Consider the following 16636-nt stretch of genomic DNA (forward strand, 5'->3'; position numbering starts at 1 on the left):
CAATTGCCATTTTGAGGGCTGTTTTTCAAGAGAACACTTGTACTCAGAATTTTTAGAAAAACCAAGTTTCCCTTCCTACAAAAACCTTCACGAACATGACTGAGTTCTAACGTTCCTGAAAATATAAGTGTAAAATCTTCCCTTGATCTTTTTTCATTAGCCACTGCTACAAAGAGGAAAATTCCAAGAGTGCAGGGCTCAGAATCCCAGTTCTTCAGGAGGGATGAAAACTTAGGCAGAGACATAAAGACACATCATAGCTTTCACCTTTGGAAAACTTCACCATTTTTTTGTTTTTTAATATGAAAACCTAGCTTAAATATTTTCATTTCATTATTTACACATGAGATAGCCTGGTCCCAGACCATTATAATTAAATTTTTATAATATTGTTCTGTTTACTTGCCCAAATCTCACTAAGACAGGCAGTCTTACAGCTATTTTGGTTTTAGAGATGCAAAACTCTCATTTGTTAAGCTAATAATTAATTCCAGAATTTGTCATTTCAACTGCTAAAATGAGGATCACACTTTTAGAAATCAGCACAGTTTCTCTTTGACTGCAAACTCTAAGCAAAGTTGTCCCTAGGTAACGAGAAAAATGAGAATTCAATGGACCAATGTGTGCAAAGTACTTAGCACAGCAGTGCCAACATGTGCTCTCTCGACAGATGTTAGCTAGTGTTTATTTTTAAGTTCCAGGGCTCAAATGAAGTGAAATAACAGTTCAGTTCAGGAAATGCTATGGCATTTCTGTTAGGTTCTGGTTCAATGGTTTTATAAAATAAATGTACTTGCTTCATATTACAGTAAATAAATGGCAGTGCTTTCCAACTTAATTACCTATTAGGAGAAAATTACAGGTGGTTCAAGGTGCAATCATTAAGTATGGTTTATTCTGGTATAGGGGACACCATTCAATGTTTCAAATATCTGTTTTACGTCTCCATTATGTCTTGGCTGCTACTGAATGCAAATGTTAATTTCTATGGCCCCTTTTTATTTACAGATCTCTTGAATGAACATTACTGAATTTTCCTATAGTGGTAGACTCACCACCCAAAGTTTCAGCCTCTGTTCATACAGGTTAGTTTTGGTCAGATCTGGATATTCAGAGGTCAAATTCAAATTTAATTAGACTTGTGGTATCTGCATGATAGAATTTATTTTCCAGAACAGTCATTAACTCATTTCTTTGCTTACTTCCCTCCCAAGTTTTTCATATTTCTTGCCAATTTCCCTCCCAAGTTTTTTTTTTCCTTTAGCAACTTCTTGCCAATTTTCATCCTAATCTGTTTTCTTCTAGTGACTTAAAGATGAAAACTGCCAAGCAGTGGTGGTAGAGAAAACACAAACAGATTTTAATTCTGCAACTTACATAGTAAATATTTTTATTACAATGCATATGTAATGGCTGCCAAGACAAATACTTAATGAAGACCATTTTGCGGTTACAAAAGGATCTCAACAACTCTGTGGAAACCGATTACATATCCTAAGTCCCTAACCTCTTCTCATATCCCACACCCCACCTCCCACCACGCACTATCATAAAAGCCAAACCCAGGTACTTTTACAAGAGAGTGAGTCACTGAATATAGTCAGTCCAACTACCCATTACCTAAACACCAGCCTGCCTAGAATTCTCTTGCTGTCAGCTGTGGGGCTCTGTGGTAGGGTAAGGTATTGGTAAAGTGTTAAAAAAAAAAAAAAAAAAGCAGTACCCTGGAAATAAAAAAAGACAAGAGAACAGTGAAGTCTGTCCTTCTTTCAATAACAAAACAGGGTTACAATCTCCTTAAGGGATAAACTAACAAGGGCCCAGTTACATGAAGTCCTCTTTTTAATCTAGCAAAATCTCTAGTGCTAGTTACAAAAGCATACAAATATTTAGGAGGACCCTCAGGGGTAGTCTGGTTACATGGAAAGAGAAGAGTAAGTTAATGGGCATAGGAATATAAAATGGTATTTAAAAAAAAAACTCAAAAAACCTGTACATTTGTCTAGGAATCCATGGCACCATCATCCAGATCCGAAGAAGGAAATGTAAAGCAAGACATGGATATGTTCCTAAAGGACAAAACAGAAGGGGAAGGACCCGCACCTGACTTGCTGCCTCATGTCTGCATGCTGGGAGTCCTTCTATCAGCACAGAGCTGTCTCCATGCCCTACCCTGTGATAATGTCTTTAAGCGATCCCTGTGAGGGAAGAGTTTCCAACAAACTGAAATCAGAAAACTATGTGAAATATGTTATGCGTGCTGTTTCCTATCCATGCCAATTTACACCTATCTGCCTGCTCCTATGACAGCAAACACCACTACATACGCAAGTGCTCTGTAGATACTAGGGCTGAACAAAAACACAAAAATGAGGAAGAAAATATCCCGTTCTCATCTCCAGTTCCAAGTCTGGCTGGAGCACATTAAGAAACAGATCAACGCTGGCCGTCAAAATGAAAACAGACTGACTCATGGCTGTTTGTATTTGGGGCTAGGGGCCGCTCGGGGAGCACAGCCAGGGCGTCTGTCTGTGGCTGGCCCTAGCAGCACGTCCTCGGGGACTCTGCGGGGGTTTCGTGGTCCTACCCGCTAAACTCCACGCTTAAAAAAGAAAAACTTCACTTGGGAAAGCCCCCTCTGGCTCTTCCTGAAAGGGGAGGAACACTTGCTTGAGAAGGACAAGAAAAATACCAAAATTGGAAACCCTTAAGGACTGAAAATAGAGGAAACCTTTGATTTTGACTAAGATAGTCTAGCATTCTAATTCCTTTTGTTAGTCTACCAGTAAGGTACTCTTGCCATGGGATCATCTCCTCCTGTCCCGAGAGATTGCAAGGCTCAGAGGGGAACACATGCTGAGCAAAATTCCCATAACTGGCAGGCCTACTCCAAAATATTGTTGAAACAGTCACTTAAAAGAATTTACCAGACTGCCTCTCCATATCCTGGGTGGAATATACCAAAATAAACTTTTAAGAGTCAGGGCTCTCAAGCAATTTGCCATGTAATTGGATAGATAACAGCATACAGGGAATATTCAGCAACAAGAAAAGAAGCAGGCGCACTGTATATTCAGTGTATTCACTACATCTGCCAGCCTCAAATACAAAGAATTTAGGATGCTGGATGTTTTTGCCTATTACAAGATGACCGGAAAGGCCTAGTTGCAAATGACAGCAGGACAAGAGAGAGCGGGGACTCAGAGATCATCAGGAAATGAAAAGCTAAGTGTTTTGACAATCTAAGGCAAAGGAGAAGAACAGGGAAGTCTACATACCAAAAGCAAAATGCACATCGTCATCATCACTGTTATAACAATTACTTTTTCAAGCCCACCTAGGGGTGTCCTCCAGTGGAAATTTTGTTAGTAAGACCTGTGATCTCTCTGCCTTGATCGGATGTCTCAGTTCTATGTAATTCACCTCCACACGCTTCCTTCCTAAACCCACAGCAATCCTACCTGTCCCCCTTTCCAATTCCCATTGGCCAGGGAATCCTTCATCCTAAATCAATTTCTCTCTTCTAATTTCTTCAGGGAAAAAACCCTCAGTCTTCCCCAAAGGCCCATTTTCCCTGATGCCCTTTCCTATCCTTGGATGGAAATAGTATATAAATATGGCATTCCAGATCTCACAATTTCTCCACTTACCTTCTGTTTCCTCTTGTCCCTCACAACCCTTATCTGGATTATGGAAACAGCCCGTTAGTCTTCCTTCTTTTAGTCAGAATAGCAAATACTACTACTACTACTACTACTACTACTACTACTAGTACTTCTGTTACTACTACTATTACTACTACTACTGGCTGTTTTATTTATTAAGTACTCTCTATAAAATAGATAATATAATCTCTATATTACAGAGGATAAAACGCAGTGTATGATAGGATTAAGTAACTTTCTTTAGTAACCCAACTCTGTCAGATTTCAAAATATGTTCTTTCTGCTATCCGACAGTTTCAAAATGCACCCACCTTAATTCTGTTTCTCATCTTACAGCCAAAGTGATAGATCTAAAATGCAAAACTGACTGCATCCTTCTTCCTCTGATTAAAGCTCTCCAAGACCAAATTCCTGAGACTGGTGTACAAGGCCCCCAGGACACAGTTCCATGGGTTCATTCCTCCCTCCACACTCAGTGTCCCCCAACTGTACTCTGGTTCTATCAAGATGCATGTGGTTCCCTGTACTAACCAACTAGTTTCATGTCCTGTGTTTCTGCTTAGTTTCTTTTGTCCAGAATACCGTTCCCATTTTTACTCATCCTTCAGGCTGTCCACTTTTAGAGAAAGCCCTTCCTGAACTGCTGCAGAAAGCCAAAAGCCCTCAACTGGGCTTCCACAGAGCCCTAAGAATACCTTTATCCCAATACTCGCTGTTGTATACTGAAAGGGTCTCTTTCTGTCTGTTTTCCTCCAACCCAGCCCATAAGTTATTTGTGGGAAGGGATGATAACATTTTCATTTTGTACCCACCCTGACCCCAACAGAGTGAACAGTGTCTGGTACAGAGTCACGTTTTGGGATGTGAAAGGCACATAGAAACTAGAATCGCCTCCCATTGCCATTTCTGGAGCATGGAAGCAATATGCCTGAACTCCAGCCTGTCTCAGGCCATCTGTTTTCTTCCACAGAATACTCCAACTTTTGTTGATTGGGTCATGAAGAACAACCACCATATTTACAGATAACCACTTCTATAATTTTTTTCTTGTAACCACTTTTGTCATCATCAAAATTCACATGGATGACTTTTCATAGCCATCATGGTTCCCCATCTTAATTACACTGTTTCATCTTATTTCCGTAGTAGTCACTCCCTGACAAGAACTGACTCTAAGAACACATTTATCTTACATCACACTCTCTAGCAGTATTCTCCACCTCAAAAGGAAGTAGAAATGAGCTAATATTTACTGAATGGCTAATTTACACCAGACGCTATGTTACACACTTTATATTTATCCCACTTAATTTTCTCAATAATCCAGTTACCATTTATTCAACAATCTCCTGCTTCATCAGACCAACCTAACCTTCTTTCTACTTTATTGGCAGCTCCAACGTTCTTAATCAAAAAAATTCCTCCAAAGCCATCAATTTCACTCTTGTCACCACTGGAATTCCACAATGGATCACTTGTACCTCCTTTCAAGGTTATTTCCTTACATCAGGCAGACGGAGATCGATTCCTATGCTCTCTCTTTTCACTCCCATAGAAATGGCTCTTTCATTTTCTATTAGAGCACCAACTACATTCTCTATTGATGTGTTTCCTTCCCTTACTGGTCCATGAACCTCTCAAGTATAAGGATCTTATTCTATTCATATATTTACAAAATGCAGCAAGTCTCAAATGTTTTCAAAATGAAGACTTCTTAACTTTTTGAGTTCAAAAGTTTATTTGGGCACAAAAGGCCATATATTGAATGTCTGCATTTGTGTTAAATATCCAGAACGGGAAAATTTTAGAGACAGAAGGTAGATTAGTGGTTGTTTAGAGCCAGCTGTGTGTTCAGGGGCAGGGTAGGTATGAAGAAATGGACACTGATTGCTAATGACACTTCTTTTAGAGGAGAAGATGTGGTGATGGGTATACAGCCCTGTGAACATACTAAAAAAACACTAACTTACACACTTTAAAAATAATTTTGAGGTTGGTCATAGAATGAGAAAAGAATATGCTCTTCTTTCTCTTATCCTCTTTTCTTTCATTATTTTTAACAGCTTTATTGTGATATAATTCACATACCATACAATAATTCACTAAAACACAGATCACTATGACATGAAACCTTTAGAAAATGGACTGTGTGTTTTTCAGCTTGGTTTTCTCTCACTTAGCACAGTATTCATGTTAGTAAATGCTCATTTCATGAATAAGGGACCCACAGCTCTGAATTTATTATTAGTAATATAGCTATGCTCTGTTTGGATTAAATATACTTTTATTTGGTGGAATCAAATCACCATCTGTAAAATTATTTCTATGAGAAAAGGTATATTCAAAGCAAAAAAAGTAAAGCATACCAGAAACCTTCCAACACCTTTCAACCAATAAATAAAGCTATGATTTATCTTGCAAGACACTAACACTCCTACATCCCAGTCCCCACCTAGACAAATATCTGTGGTCTCTAAAAACACCCAGATTTTTTTTTTGTTTGTTTAATAATAAATCTCCTGAGAGTTTCAACCTCCAGGTTGTGAAATACTATTCTTGGAAGAAGAGCTTTTGAGGAATGAAGAATATCTTCTTCAAAATAAATCCAGTACCTTTTCAGGATGGTTTTTATTTTCATTATGCTTTCATGTATAGAAAATAAGAGAATGGAGGTCTACAAAACTCCTGTTGAAGGGGTCAGTGTATACACGGAGAGCCACTTGTACAAGCAGGCATCTCTCGTTTATAAGAATTGCAGCTTCTTTCTAACTGACAATTAGCCTTTTTCTATTTTTTCTTTTTTTTTTTTTTAAAGATTTTATTTATTTATTCGACAGAGATAGAGACAGCCAGCGAGAGAGGGAACACAAGCAGGGGGAGTGGGAGAGGAAGAAGCAGGCTCATAGCAGAGGAGCCTGATGTGGGGCTCGATCCCATAACGCCGGGATCACGCCCTGAGCCGAAGGCAGACGCTTAACCACTGTGCCACCCAGGCGCCCCGCCTTTTTCTATTTTTCATGCACTGTATTTAACTTTCATTTTATTACTACTACAGTTTTTTTCATAAAACGTGACTTAAAGGAATCCTTAGTGTCAGATGCCACCTATCAAAGATAGTGACTTTGTTTGTTTGTTTTTTAGAAAGAGGGCACAAGCAGGGGTGAAGGGGAGAGGGAGAGGAAGAGAGGGGCTGGACAGATCATGACCCTAAGATCATGACCTGAGTCAAAATCAAGAGTCAGATGCTAAACTGACTGAGCCATGTCCCAAAGACAGTGACTTTGAATCAAGATCACTATTCAGGCAATATTGTTGATAAACCTCATAATTATATATTTCCTGCCTAAACATTTACATCGATAATTATTGAACCCTCCACCATACGATTTATGTATTGAATAGCCCAAGATCTACATACTGGCTTCACTTGGAATACTTCACATATTTTCAGTTAATTAGCCTATTCCCTAATGTGATTATAACATGAGTCAATAGCATCATCTTCATTTTGCCTCTGTTTTAGAGAATGACAGTCACTAGAGGTCATATGGTTATATGTTCAAGCCAAAGGATAAAATATAGTCACAATATTATCTCTGATTCTCTACTGGCAGGTCAATGCTCATTCCATTAGGCTTTGGTGGTTATTAAAATTATTAAAATCCTCTCATGTAATTTGGAAGTATCTTTTAAAAAATGCATGCCATAATAATATCCATTGAGAACATGTGTCTCACTAATGACTCAATAAAATTCTCTCCATTTCATAAAGGGCTTTTATTGTAACTAAATCAGCCCATCATTTTAAAAATAAATTATACCTTCTCTATGTTTTGTAAGTCTCTTAAAGCAGGGGTCATATATTTTATTAGTTGATTTACTCAGAGTAGTTTGCCCATGTTGGAAACTTGATTAATATATGTAGACTGACTGATTGAACAGGGGGCTAATTATATACCTTAGATAGTTTGAAGATTTCATATGCATAATAAGTATGTCACACAGTTACTTACCTCCTCTAGCTGACATGCTTTGATGACACTCCTATATCTGTACTCATCATAGGAAACACCAAAGATGATGTTTTCTTTAATGGTGCCAGGCATGATCCAGGAAAACTGAGAGCAGAATGAAATTCTTCCACTGTGCTTAATCTTACCCTCTGAAGGCTCCAGTTCTCCCATAATCATCATTAGAAGTGAAGTCTGTAAATAAAACCATGGTTATTAAGTTAAATCATTTGATCAAATCACTCAGAATACACCTGCCTCCAACTATCATCCTAAGCAGAGGTATATGTTCTGATTTTAAAGGATTCTACATTAATTCATTTGATTCAAAATTTATTAAGCACTTTCTGTTCTGGATATGTTTCTGTGTACAAAAGAAAGAGGAATAAAAGAGACAATTACAGTGGAGTGTGATAAGAGCTATGGTAGAGGTTCACAGGGATGGAACACCTGATTCAAATCGTTGGGGTGGGTTTGGAGGACGTTAGGGAAAGATTAGAACCAGCTAACGTTCGTTGAGTACTCGGTCTATGCTGGGTGCTAGTCTCTGTGATTTAACTGCATTAATTTATTTAATCCTCATGATAACCCAACAAGATAGATTCAATATGATCTTCACCTAACAAAGAAGAGATCAGTTAAAAAGAGAGAGTCAGATAAGATTGCTTCCATGAGCACTTCTTGAAGAAACAAGGATAAAATCATCCAAGAGATTGAAGAAGATTCAGCAAAAGGACTATCAGTGAGCAAAGTCTTTATATAAAAGACTATGAACTAAAATTTAAACTTATGTGGGAATTAGAGTTGAAGAAGAGAATTTAAATATGTTATATGCCCTGACAAGAAGAAAAGTTTTAAGTAAAATACAAACAAAACAAAGGAAATGGGGTATAAAGAAAATTTACCAATTGCCTTATCAAGAAAAACCAGAAGTCAAGGATATCATTTAAACATAACACATTGGGTAACAGAAGTGTAAGCATATTTAACAATACAAAGATAAAGCATTAAGAAAGATAACACTACTGACTAAAATTGAGTAGAAGAAAAGGAGGCAACAGAGAAAGAAAAAAACTGATTTTATCGGAGCTCACACCAGGGAATAAAAAAAAAAAGAAAAACCCAAAGATTTCATGTAAAGTTATTATGAATATATCCTGTATGACAAAACACCTCCCTAACCTCTAAAAGTTGGAAGGCCCTTTGGCTCACACCTTGATCCCTTTCCCTTCTTACCATGCTCTGTCCTTTGGAATCCCACCTGGCCTCAAGTTTTTACACTGCCAGCCCCCAGGCCCTTGAAACCAGACCTGTATTTCCAACTAACATTTCAACTTGGATGCTGAATATGCATTATAAACTTAATGTTCTAAAATCTAGCTCCATCCAAACCAGTCCCTCCTATAATCTTCTCAGGTAATGGTACCTTCATGCTTCCAGTTACTCACCCTTGGACTTATCCTTGACTCTTCCATTTTTTTCATATGCCACCTTCAATCTAATTCTGTGGTATCTTTATTAGAAACATGTCCGGAATCTGACTACTACTTCCATCCCTACCTGGATTAACCAACATCATCATCTCCTGCCCAGTTAGCACAATAGCCTCCTAACTCATCTCCTTGCTTCTGCCCTTGTCTCTCTACAACATATTTCCAAAGTGGCCCCATCAAAACATAAGTCGAGGCATGTTACTTTTCTGCTTAAAACCTTCCAATGGCCTCTCATTTCCTCAGAAAGAAAAGCCTTATTCTTTACAAGCCCCTTCGTAAGGCCCTTGAGGCTCATTTAGAAGAGCCCAAGTAATGGTCTAGCCCACATTACTCCTCTGACAGCTCTACCCTCTGTGGCTGACTCTGTGCCAACCCCGCTGACCTCCTTGCTGTTCTGTGAACCTTACAGGCTTAGTGCCATTTCAAGGCTTTGCTCCACCCTCTCTCTGCAAGACTCTTCTGCAGTTTATCCACATGACCTTGTCCCTCACCTCCTTCAAGTCCCTGCTCAAATGTTACCTCTCAGTGAGGCTTTCTCTATCTCCCCTATTTGAAATTGTACCCCTATCACCAATCTTCTTCTCTCTGCTTTATCTTTATAGCATTTCCTATCAGGTGACATTCCATATACTTATTTTTTTGTTTGTCTCCCACTAGAATGTGAGCTCCTTGGATGGGGATGAGGATATGTTGTAGGTTTTGTTCACTACCATATCTTCAGGGCCTAGAATAATACTTGGCACAAACTGGTGAATCAATAAATTTGTTAAATGATATAATTCAATAATATGATACATTATATTAAATTATAAGGGCTCAATAACTTTAAAAATGAATTACTGTTACATAAGAAACAAACCAATGGAACAGAAATAAAACTACAAACCAGATCCAAATGCACAAACGAATTAGTATTCAATAAAGGTGGCATCTAAAATCAGTGGGGAGGGGCGCCTGGGTGGCACAGCGGTTAAGCGCCTGCCTTCGGCTCAGGGCATGATCCCGGCGTTGTGGGATCGAGCCCCACATCAGGCTCTTCTGCTATGGGCCTGCTTCTTTCTCTCCCACTCCCACTGCTTGTGTTCCCTCTCTCGCTGGCTGTCTCTATCTCTGTCAAATAATAAATAAAATATTTAAAATAAATAAATAAATAAAATAAAATCAGTGGGGAAAGATGGATTATTCAATAAATGGTGTTGGATGCTAGACAGCCATCCAAAGGGCAAACAAAGAAATTTTGTCCATACCTCATACTATATTCATGATGAATTCCAAATAGGTCAAAGAAAAAGTACAAAAATAAGACTTTAAAATCCTTAAAGAAAGCACTGGGAGATGCCTAAAGGGGAAAAAAACCAACTGTGGAGTAAGAAAGCCTTTCTATAACTCAAAAACCGAAAGTCATAAAATAAAATTTTTTTTATTAAAAAAAAAACCTGTGCCTAGAAAACAAAAGGAAGAAAGTGTCAAAGTGAAGTAAATATTTGCAACTTAGATCACACAAAAGAATAATTTATCTCTAAAGAAGTGATTCTAAAATCAAAAGCAAAAAGAAAGCAAACCCATTAAAAAATGTACCAAGTATGTGAACAATTATTTCACCAAAACTGAAAATAGAAGAGGCCTTTAAACATATGAAAAGATATCGTACTTTATTCATAATAAGAGAAATGCAAATTGAAAATACATGGCTATGCCATTACCCCCTACAGTAAGACTGGAAAAAATGTAAAAATTGGATAACATCATCTGCTGGTGATGCTATGGAGAAATCCACACTTTTATATAGATTATATGGTACACAGATAGATTAATGCAATCTTCAGGGACAGAAGCTCAATGAATACACAAATGCTATACCATTTCTAGGAAGCTATCCTACTGATACAGATATGCTAAATGGCATGTGTGCAAGGATATTCACCGTGTCATTTTTGTATCAGCAAAACCCTGGAAACAACCCAAGTATCAATCAATTGATGACTCATTACATTATATAACATCCACCTGTACAGTACAATACTATGTAGTTATTTAGATATATATATTCAAAAAATTAAGAGTGGCTACCTGGTTTGGGGGAGAGAATGGTGGAAAGAGGAAAACTGATCAGAGACAGAGTGAAAGGGAAATTTTTCAACTTTTTATATATTTTAATTTTCTAAAGTTTTTAATTGTCAGTTAAATTTTAATAAATAATAATATCAACTAAAATACATTAGGAAGAAGGCAGGATTAAGTAATAGACACCTTTGTGATATACATTTCAGTATATTTTATAATTTTTATTACATGAAGAAAAAAATCTAAAATATTTTATTTCTATGGAAAATCCTTTTGTATAAAAATTAAAGCTAGACGCAATATTTATTTTTAAATATTTTTAGAAGCATTATTTTGATATACAACAGCTCTATAAACCCAAACAATGGAAAAGATCTGACTACCTATGTTAAATATATATAATATTTACATTATTTATATTACATATTAATGTTAATATTTATTAATATAATACAAATATTAAAATATATAAAAATATATTATATAAAAATTATTTATCAATATTTTGGTATTTTGAGAGCTAGGACATTAAGTGAAACCATTACTGAATAAATCGTTGATAAAATGTTGATAAATGTTGATAAAACTTCACGGGCATTTGTATTTTATTTTAAATGTAAATAAAAGTAGGCACTAATAGCTTATTCTACACATTTGCTGCTCAGTTATTATAAGACCAAGCTAAAATTTAGTACCAGGGTAAGGTCAGGATGGATGACAGAAACTATGTGGTGTCAGGAGTTGTCAGCAAGGCCACAGAACTGCTTCAGCTGTGGTGGGGACAACAGAAGAAATGAAAATCCCTCCACCCAGGGGGAGATGCCACAAGCCAGCCTTAGGTCAAGGGTACCCAGTGGTTCAGACTCTTACACCAATCTTGCTTAATTAAAATAATTCACAGAAATTTCATAAACGAAAGACACTTAATGTAGATTAGAACCAAAAAAAACTACTTTCCCAAAGATGTTCAATTAAATAAATGTGTGTCAAGCACTAGGATAGTCCTTGGAATACAGGATAAAGAAGACATGGTTCCCTTACGGTCTAGACAATTATAACAGGAAAGAGCAATAAAATTAAACCTGACCTTAGTGTTTCAAGAAAATAATATGTATTAATAGATATATATTATATATATATATTATATAACTGCAATATATATTATATATTTATATATTTTATATATATATATATTTTATATATATATAAATTGTTGTAACTTTGGAAAATCTAGAGATACAAAATATAACCAAAGTCTCAGAGATAGCAACTCGATCCATAAATGTCCTTCCGGACACATGTATACCTATATACGGGCTTTTATAAAACACAAATCATTATGTACATAATATAAGTTGCTTTTATTAACAGTATATCATACATATCCTTCACAGTTATTTTTAACATCCTTTTTGCTGGCTGAATAACATGCCATTCTGTAACTACACTAAAATTTGTCTAATCGATGCCCTAATAGTAGACATTTAGGGATCCCTCCAATTTTTGGTTATTGAAACAATGCTGTGTTGAATACCTTTATGCTATAAAATCTCTGCAAGCATACTAGGTTAAGTCATACAAGTAGAAGAATTATTCAGTTATCTTGAAGGCTTTTGGTATACCAAACTGAGTGAGATAGGATTTGACTTCAAATGTTAATATTTGCAATTATTCAATCTTATACGTTAGCTAGATCTTCTGTCCGGTAGATTATAAAAGACTCCATTCCTAATACTATGCAAAGGCTCCCTCCTGGATTGAGCTGCCAAGCCCTCAGAAGAGTTTAATTATCCCTAAGGAACCACTGCCTTCCTCTGACTTGGTCTTCAGAGCTACTTTCCAGAAGATCCAACTGCAACTCCAGCCAGCAATTATTTGCTCATCAATTCTTAATAGAATTGCCTGAAATTTAATTGCTATTAAGTCTTATAATTTGTGAGTCCAAAGCTATTTTTGTACACCTTTCAAAGAAGTAACTTTAAACATATAAACAGAATTTTAAAAATTATATGAAACATAATTACCTCTCACCAGCAAACATTCCTGTTTAGATCATCTATAATTTGTTGATGAACAACTCCTCCTATGGTTATCTTTTTATTTTAATAGTGAAAATTGCTACTAATATTATATAAAAAATAGAAGGGAAAAATAATACTTAAAAGGAGGAACAAGTTCTCCTAAGAAGAAAATATAAAACTACAGCTACTTTATTTAAAAGGTCTGTTTTACATGTAGAAAAACATAATTGGAGAAAGAAATAAGCAAATTGTATTACTAGCATTGTGGACACCAAATTCAATGGCTAAACATTTTCTGCAACATTTTGTTTCTCAAGTTTCAAATTAAATCCTTCAAAAATATGGTTCTTCCTATATTAGATATTAATGAATGTCTTTCAGGAATGTTTCTTAATTTCTATTTTTATTCACATTTTTTTCTTACAGCAGCAGTGTCCCTTCCTCCCTCCTTCCTTCCCTTCCTTCCCTCTCTCCCTCCCTCCCTTTTTTCCTTCCTTCCTTCCCTTTCATCCTTGAGTTTGACCTTTTAGCTGTTTTTGCTTTTTAACCTGTTAATTTTCATCAGACGTATCTCTAAATATTCTTGGCTTTTAATAAGTTGGGGTGGGGGTAGGGAGTGGGAAGCAGACCAGCTTTGAATAAATTAACATTCCTATGTATTTCTTTCAAAAGCCTATCCCACTCAGTAATTTTTTCTCATAATAAATCCTAAGCAAGTCTGAGTCCATTCTCTAAAATCCTAAATCAACAAAATAGGGACCTTCTGCCTATGTGGTTCTGAGGTAAAATACATGTCATGATTTTCCTGGACCAGTTCTGAAAAAATGTCTATGCCAAAGACCGGTAAAAATGAATGGTTCATTTATTCAATAAAGTTACTGAATGTCCACCATGTATAACACACTTTGTTGACTTACATGTGAAATCTAAAAAACAAAAGGAAAAAATAAACAAACGAAAAGCAAAAAAAAGACCCATAAATACAGAAAACAAACTGATGTTTGCCAGAGGGGAGAAGTGTGGGGGGATGGGTAAAATGAGTGAAGGGGAGTGGGAGATACAGGCTTCCAGGTATGGAATGAATAAGTCACATGGATGAAAGGTACAGCATAGGGAATATATCCAATGGTATTATAATAGTGTTGGATGGTGACAGACGGTAGCTACATTTGTAAGCATAGTGTAATGTGTACAGGCATGCAATTGTTATATCGTACACCTGAAATTAAGGTAACATTGGGTGTCAACTATGTTCCAATTTAAAAAAAGAAAAAAAAATTTAATAAATGTAAGGATCAGCACTTGGGGGAAAAAAAAGACATTGTGTTGTGTGCCATGTACCACATAAAGATGTGGAAGAAAAAGCCGCTGGAACTAATATGAAGAAAAAAAAAAAAGACTAGGGAATATGATCAGTAGAATAATTTTTATTATAGGGGACACTATATCCAAGCTTTCTCCTACTACCAGTGTAAGAATTTCTCCAACACACCCTCTTACACTACAACCTAGGAAAAGAAAGAAATGCATGCCAAATTAAGTTCTTGATGAGGAGGAATAGAAGACATTACCTTGCCTGCTCCAGTAGATCCAGCAACCGCCAACAACTGTCCTCTTTCTATCTTGAAATTGATGTCTTTCAGGACAGGAGCACCCAGAAGTGAGAAGTTGCTGAAGAAGAGGCTGTTATCACCATTGGAAATTTTTCTGTCATTACTGTTTTGTTTTGCTTTCTCAAGTAATTCCCCAAATCCCTGAAAAAAATATATAGAAAATACAAAGGTAGGTTTTTCAGGTATTTTCAATAGCTATTTGTTTTATGTCGTATGAAAAGCACATGGCCCCTGATCCATACTTCACAGTGTGTAATTCTGTAGTATATGAGTTCTAGAGCACATGGTGCAGAGGTTCTAGAGCACATGGTGCAGAACACTGACAATTTTAATAAAGCATTTAATGGAAACATAATTTCAATATCCTAGACTGTCACTCACCATGAAATTAAATTAAACTTAATTTGATACTGAAGAAAATGTGTACCTTCTATAGGCTGAGCAAATAAATATTATCTAATCCTCAGCACAATAATATCGGAGTTGGATTTTACAATCCGTCTCTTTCAAAGCGGCAGACTTTGTGACTCAGAGGTGAAATGACTAAAGTTGGCCAGAGTGAATTACAACCCAATCTGACCTCTATTCTAACGTGCCGCTGGCACCTTCCTCAGAAGCCTAAAACATTTAAGTAGTTATTAAGTATAAATGTGATGAGACTGCCAGATAATTCAGATGAATTCCCTTATATGAGAATAGCTGGGAGAAAGGAATTCCCTTTCGAAAGTTCCTGCTTCTCTATTGCCCCATGGGAAGCTTTAGGGTAGCAGTCTTCAATCCAGACTAACCAGCCCCAAGGACTGATGGGGAGGAAGCTCATGCACACGGTCTTGAGGGAATCTATTCCCACATTCTCAACGTCCAAATATACTCCTTCCTCAAATCAATCTGCCTGAGATCTGCTTGCTGTTGTCATTTCTTCTTTCCCACTTCCCCACTCACAATCATACTTGCCTCACTTGCCACAGAAGAGGAGCCTGTCACCAGTACTAAGTCTTACTGTGCTATCCTTCCTGGAGTGTAAAAACCTCTAGGACACACACAAGGGGACCACAGAAGACTAATTTTCTCCTGAAAGAGGGTCCCACAAAAGCGAAGCCAGAAATACTAAAGCAGGTAACATCTCATTTCACCTGAAGGCAATCTACAGGTCTTACCTAGCTTAGAATAAGATTATAGAAACTAGTGGCAGGATAAGGCATTTTAATTAACTAATTATTTGATTACTCACTTAATTTTTAATAATTTAACAAATTTAGTTGATACACATTAATTATCTGCATTTTAAGGTTGTGGTACTCTTTCTGACAAAAAGCAAGCTGAATGACTTAACAATGAGAACTGACTGCATAAAATCATTTATCTTCCATAAACTGCACTCAAACTATAATGCCAAGGTTTTAACAAAAATTCAGTTAACATACTTAGACAATATACAATAAACAAGAATTATATCTCTTGCCACCACTTAAAAGTACATAAAAAGTTATGTCAACTTCACAATGTGTCAGAGGTTATGTGTCATAGTTTTTCAAAATTCCTTTAGGTCATGAATAAAGCAATTAAGTTTGAAGACCACTGCTTTGAGTTCTCATGATATGCACAGCTAACGTCCCCCTTAGTCCTCAAACAACTAAAATCAAAGCTTTTAAGAAGTAGACAATAAAAAGTCTTATAAAATGGGACAAAAGCATTTGTTCTTCCCTTATTCATTTATTTTTTAAAAAAGATTTATTTATTTATTTGAGAGAGAGAGAGTGTGTGAGCAGA

General features: G+C 36.4%; 1 protein-coding gene across 1 annotated transcript in view; it reads right to left on the reverse strand.

The window, feature by feature from the left end:
• CFTR (CF transmembrane conductance regulator) overlaps nucleotides 1–16636 on the reverse strand; it is a 162591-nt gene that overhangs the window by 87723 nt on the left and 58232 nt on the right. The window contains exons 10-11 of the mRNA XM_087860871.1: nucleotides 14825–15007; nucleotides 7679–7870 (exon numbers count right to left, since the gene is read on the reverse strand). Of these exons, the coding sequence (XP_087716997.1) occupies nucleotides 7679–7870; nucleotides 14825–15007 (375 nt within the window). The remainder of the gene's footprint in view (nucleotides 1–7678; nucleotides 7871–14824; nucleotides 15008–16636) is intronic.

The sequence above is a fragment of the Ursus americanus genome, chromosome 3 (assembly GCF_024610735.1).
Source record: "Ursus americanus isolate L20-20 chromosome 3, mUrsAme1.1.p, whole genome shotgun sequence".
NCBI classification, from domain to species: Eukaryota; Metazoa; Chordata; class Mammalia; order Carnivora; family Ursidae; genus Ursus; species Ursus americanus.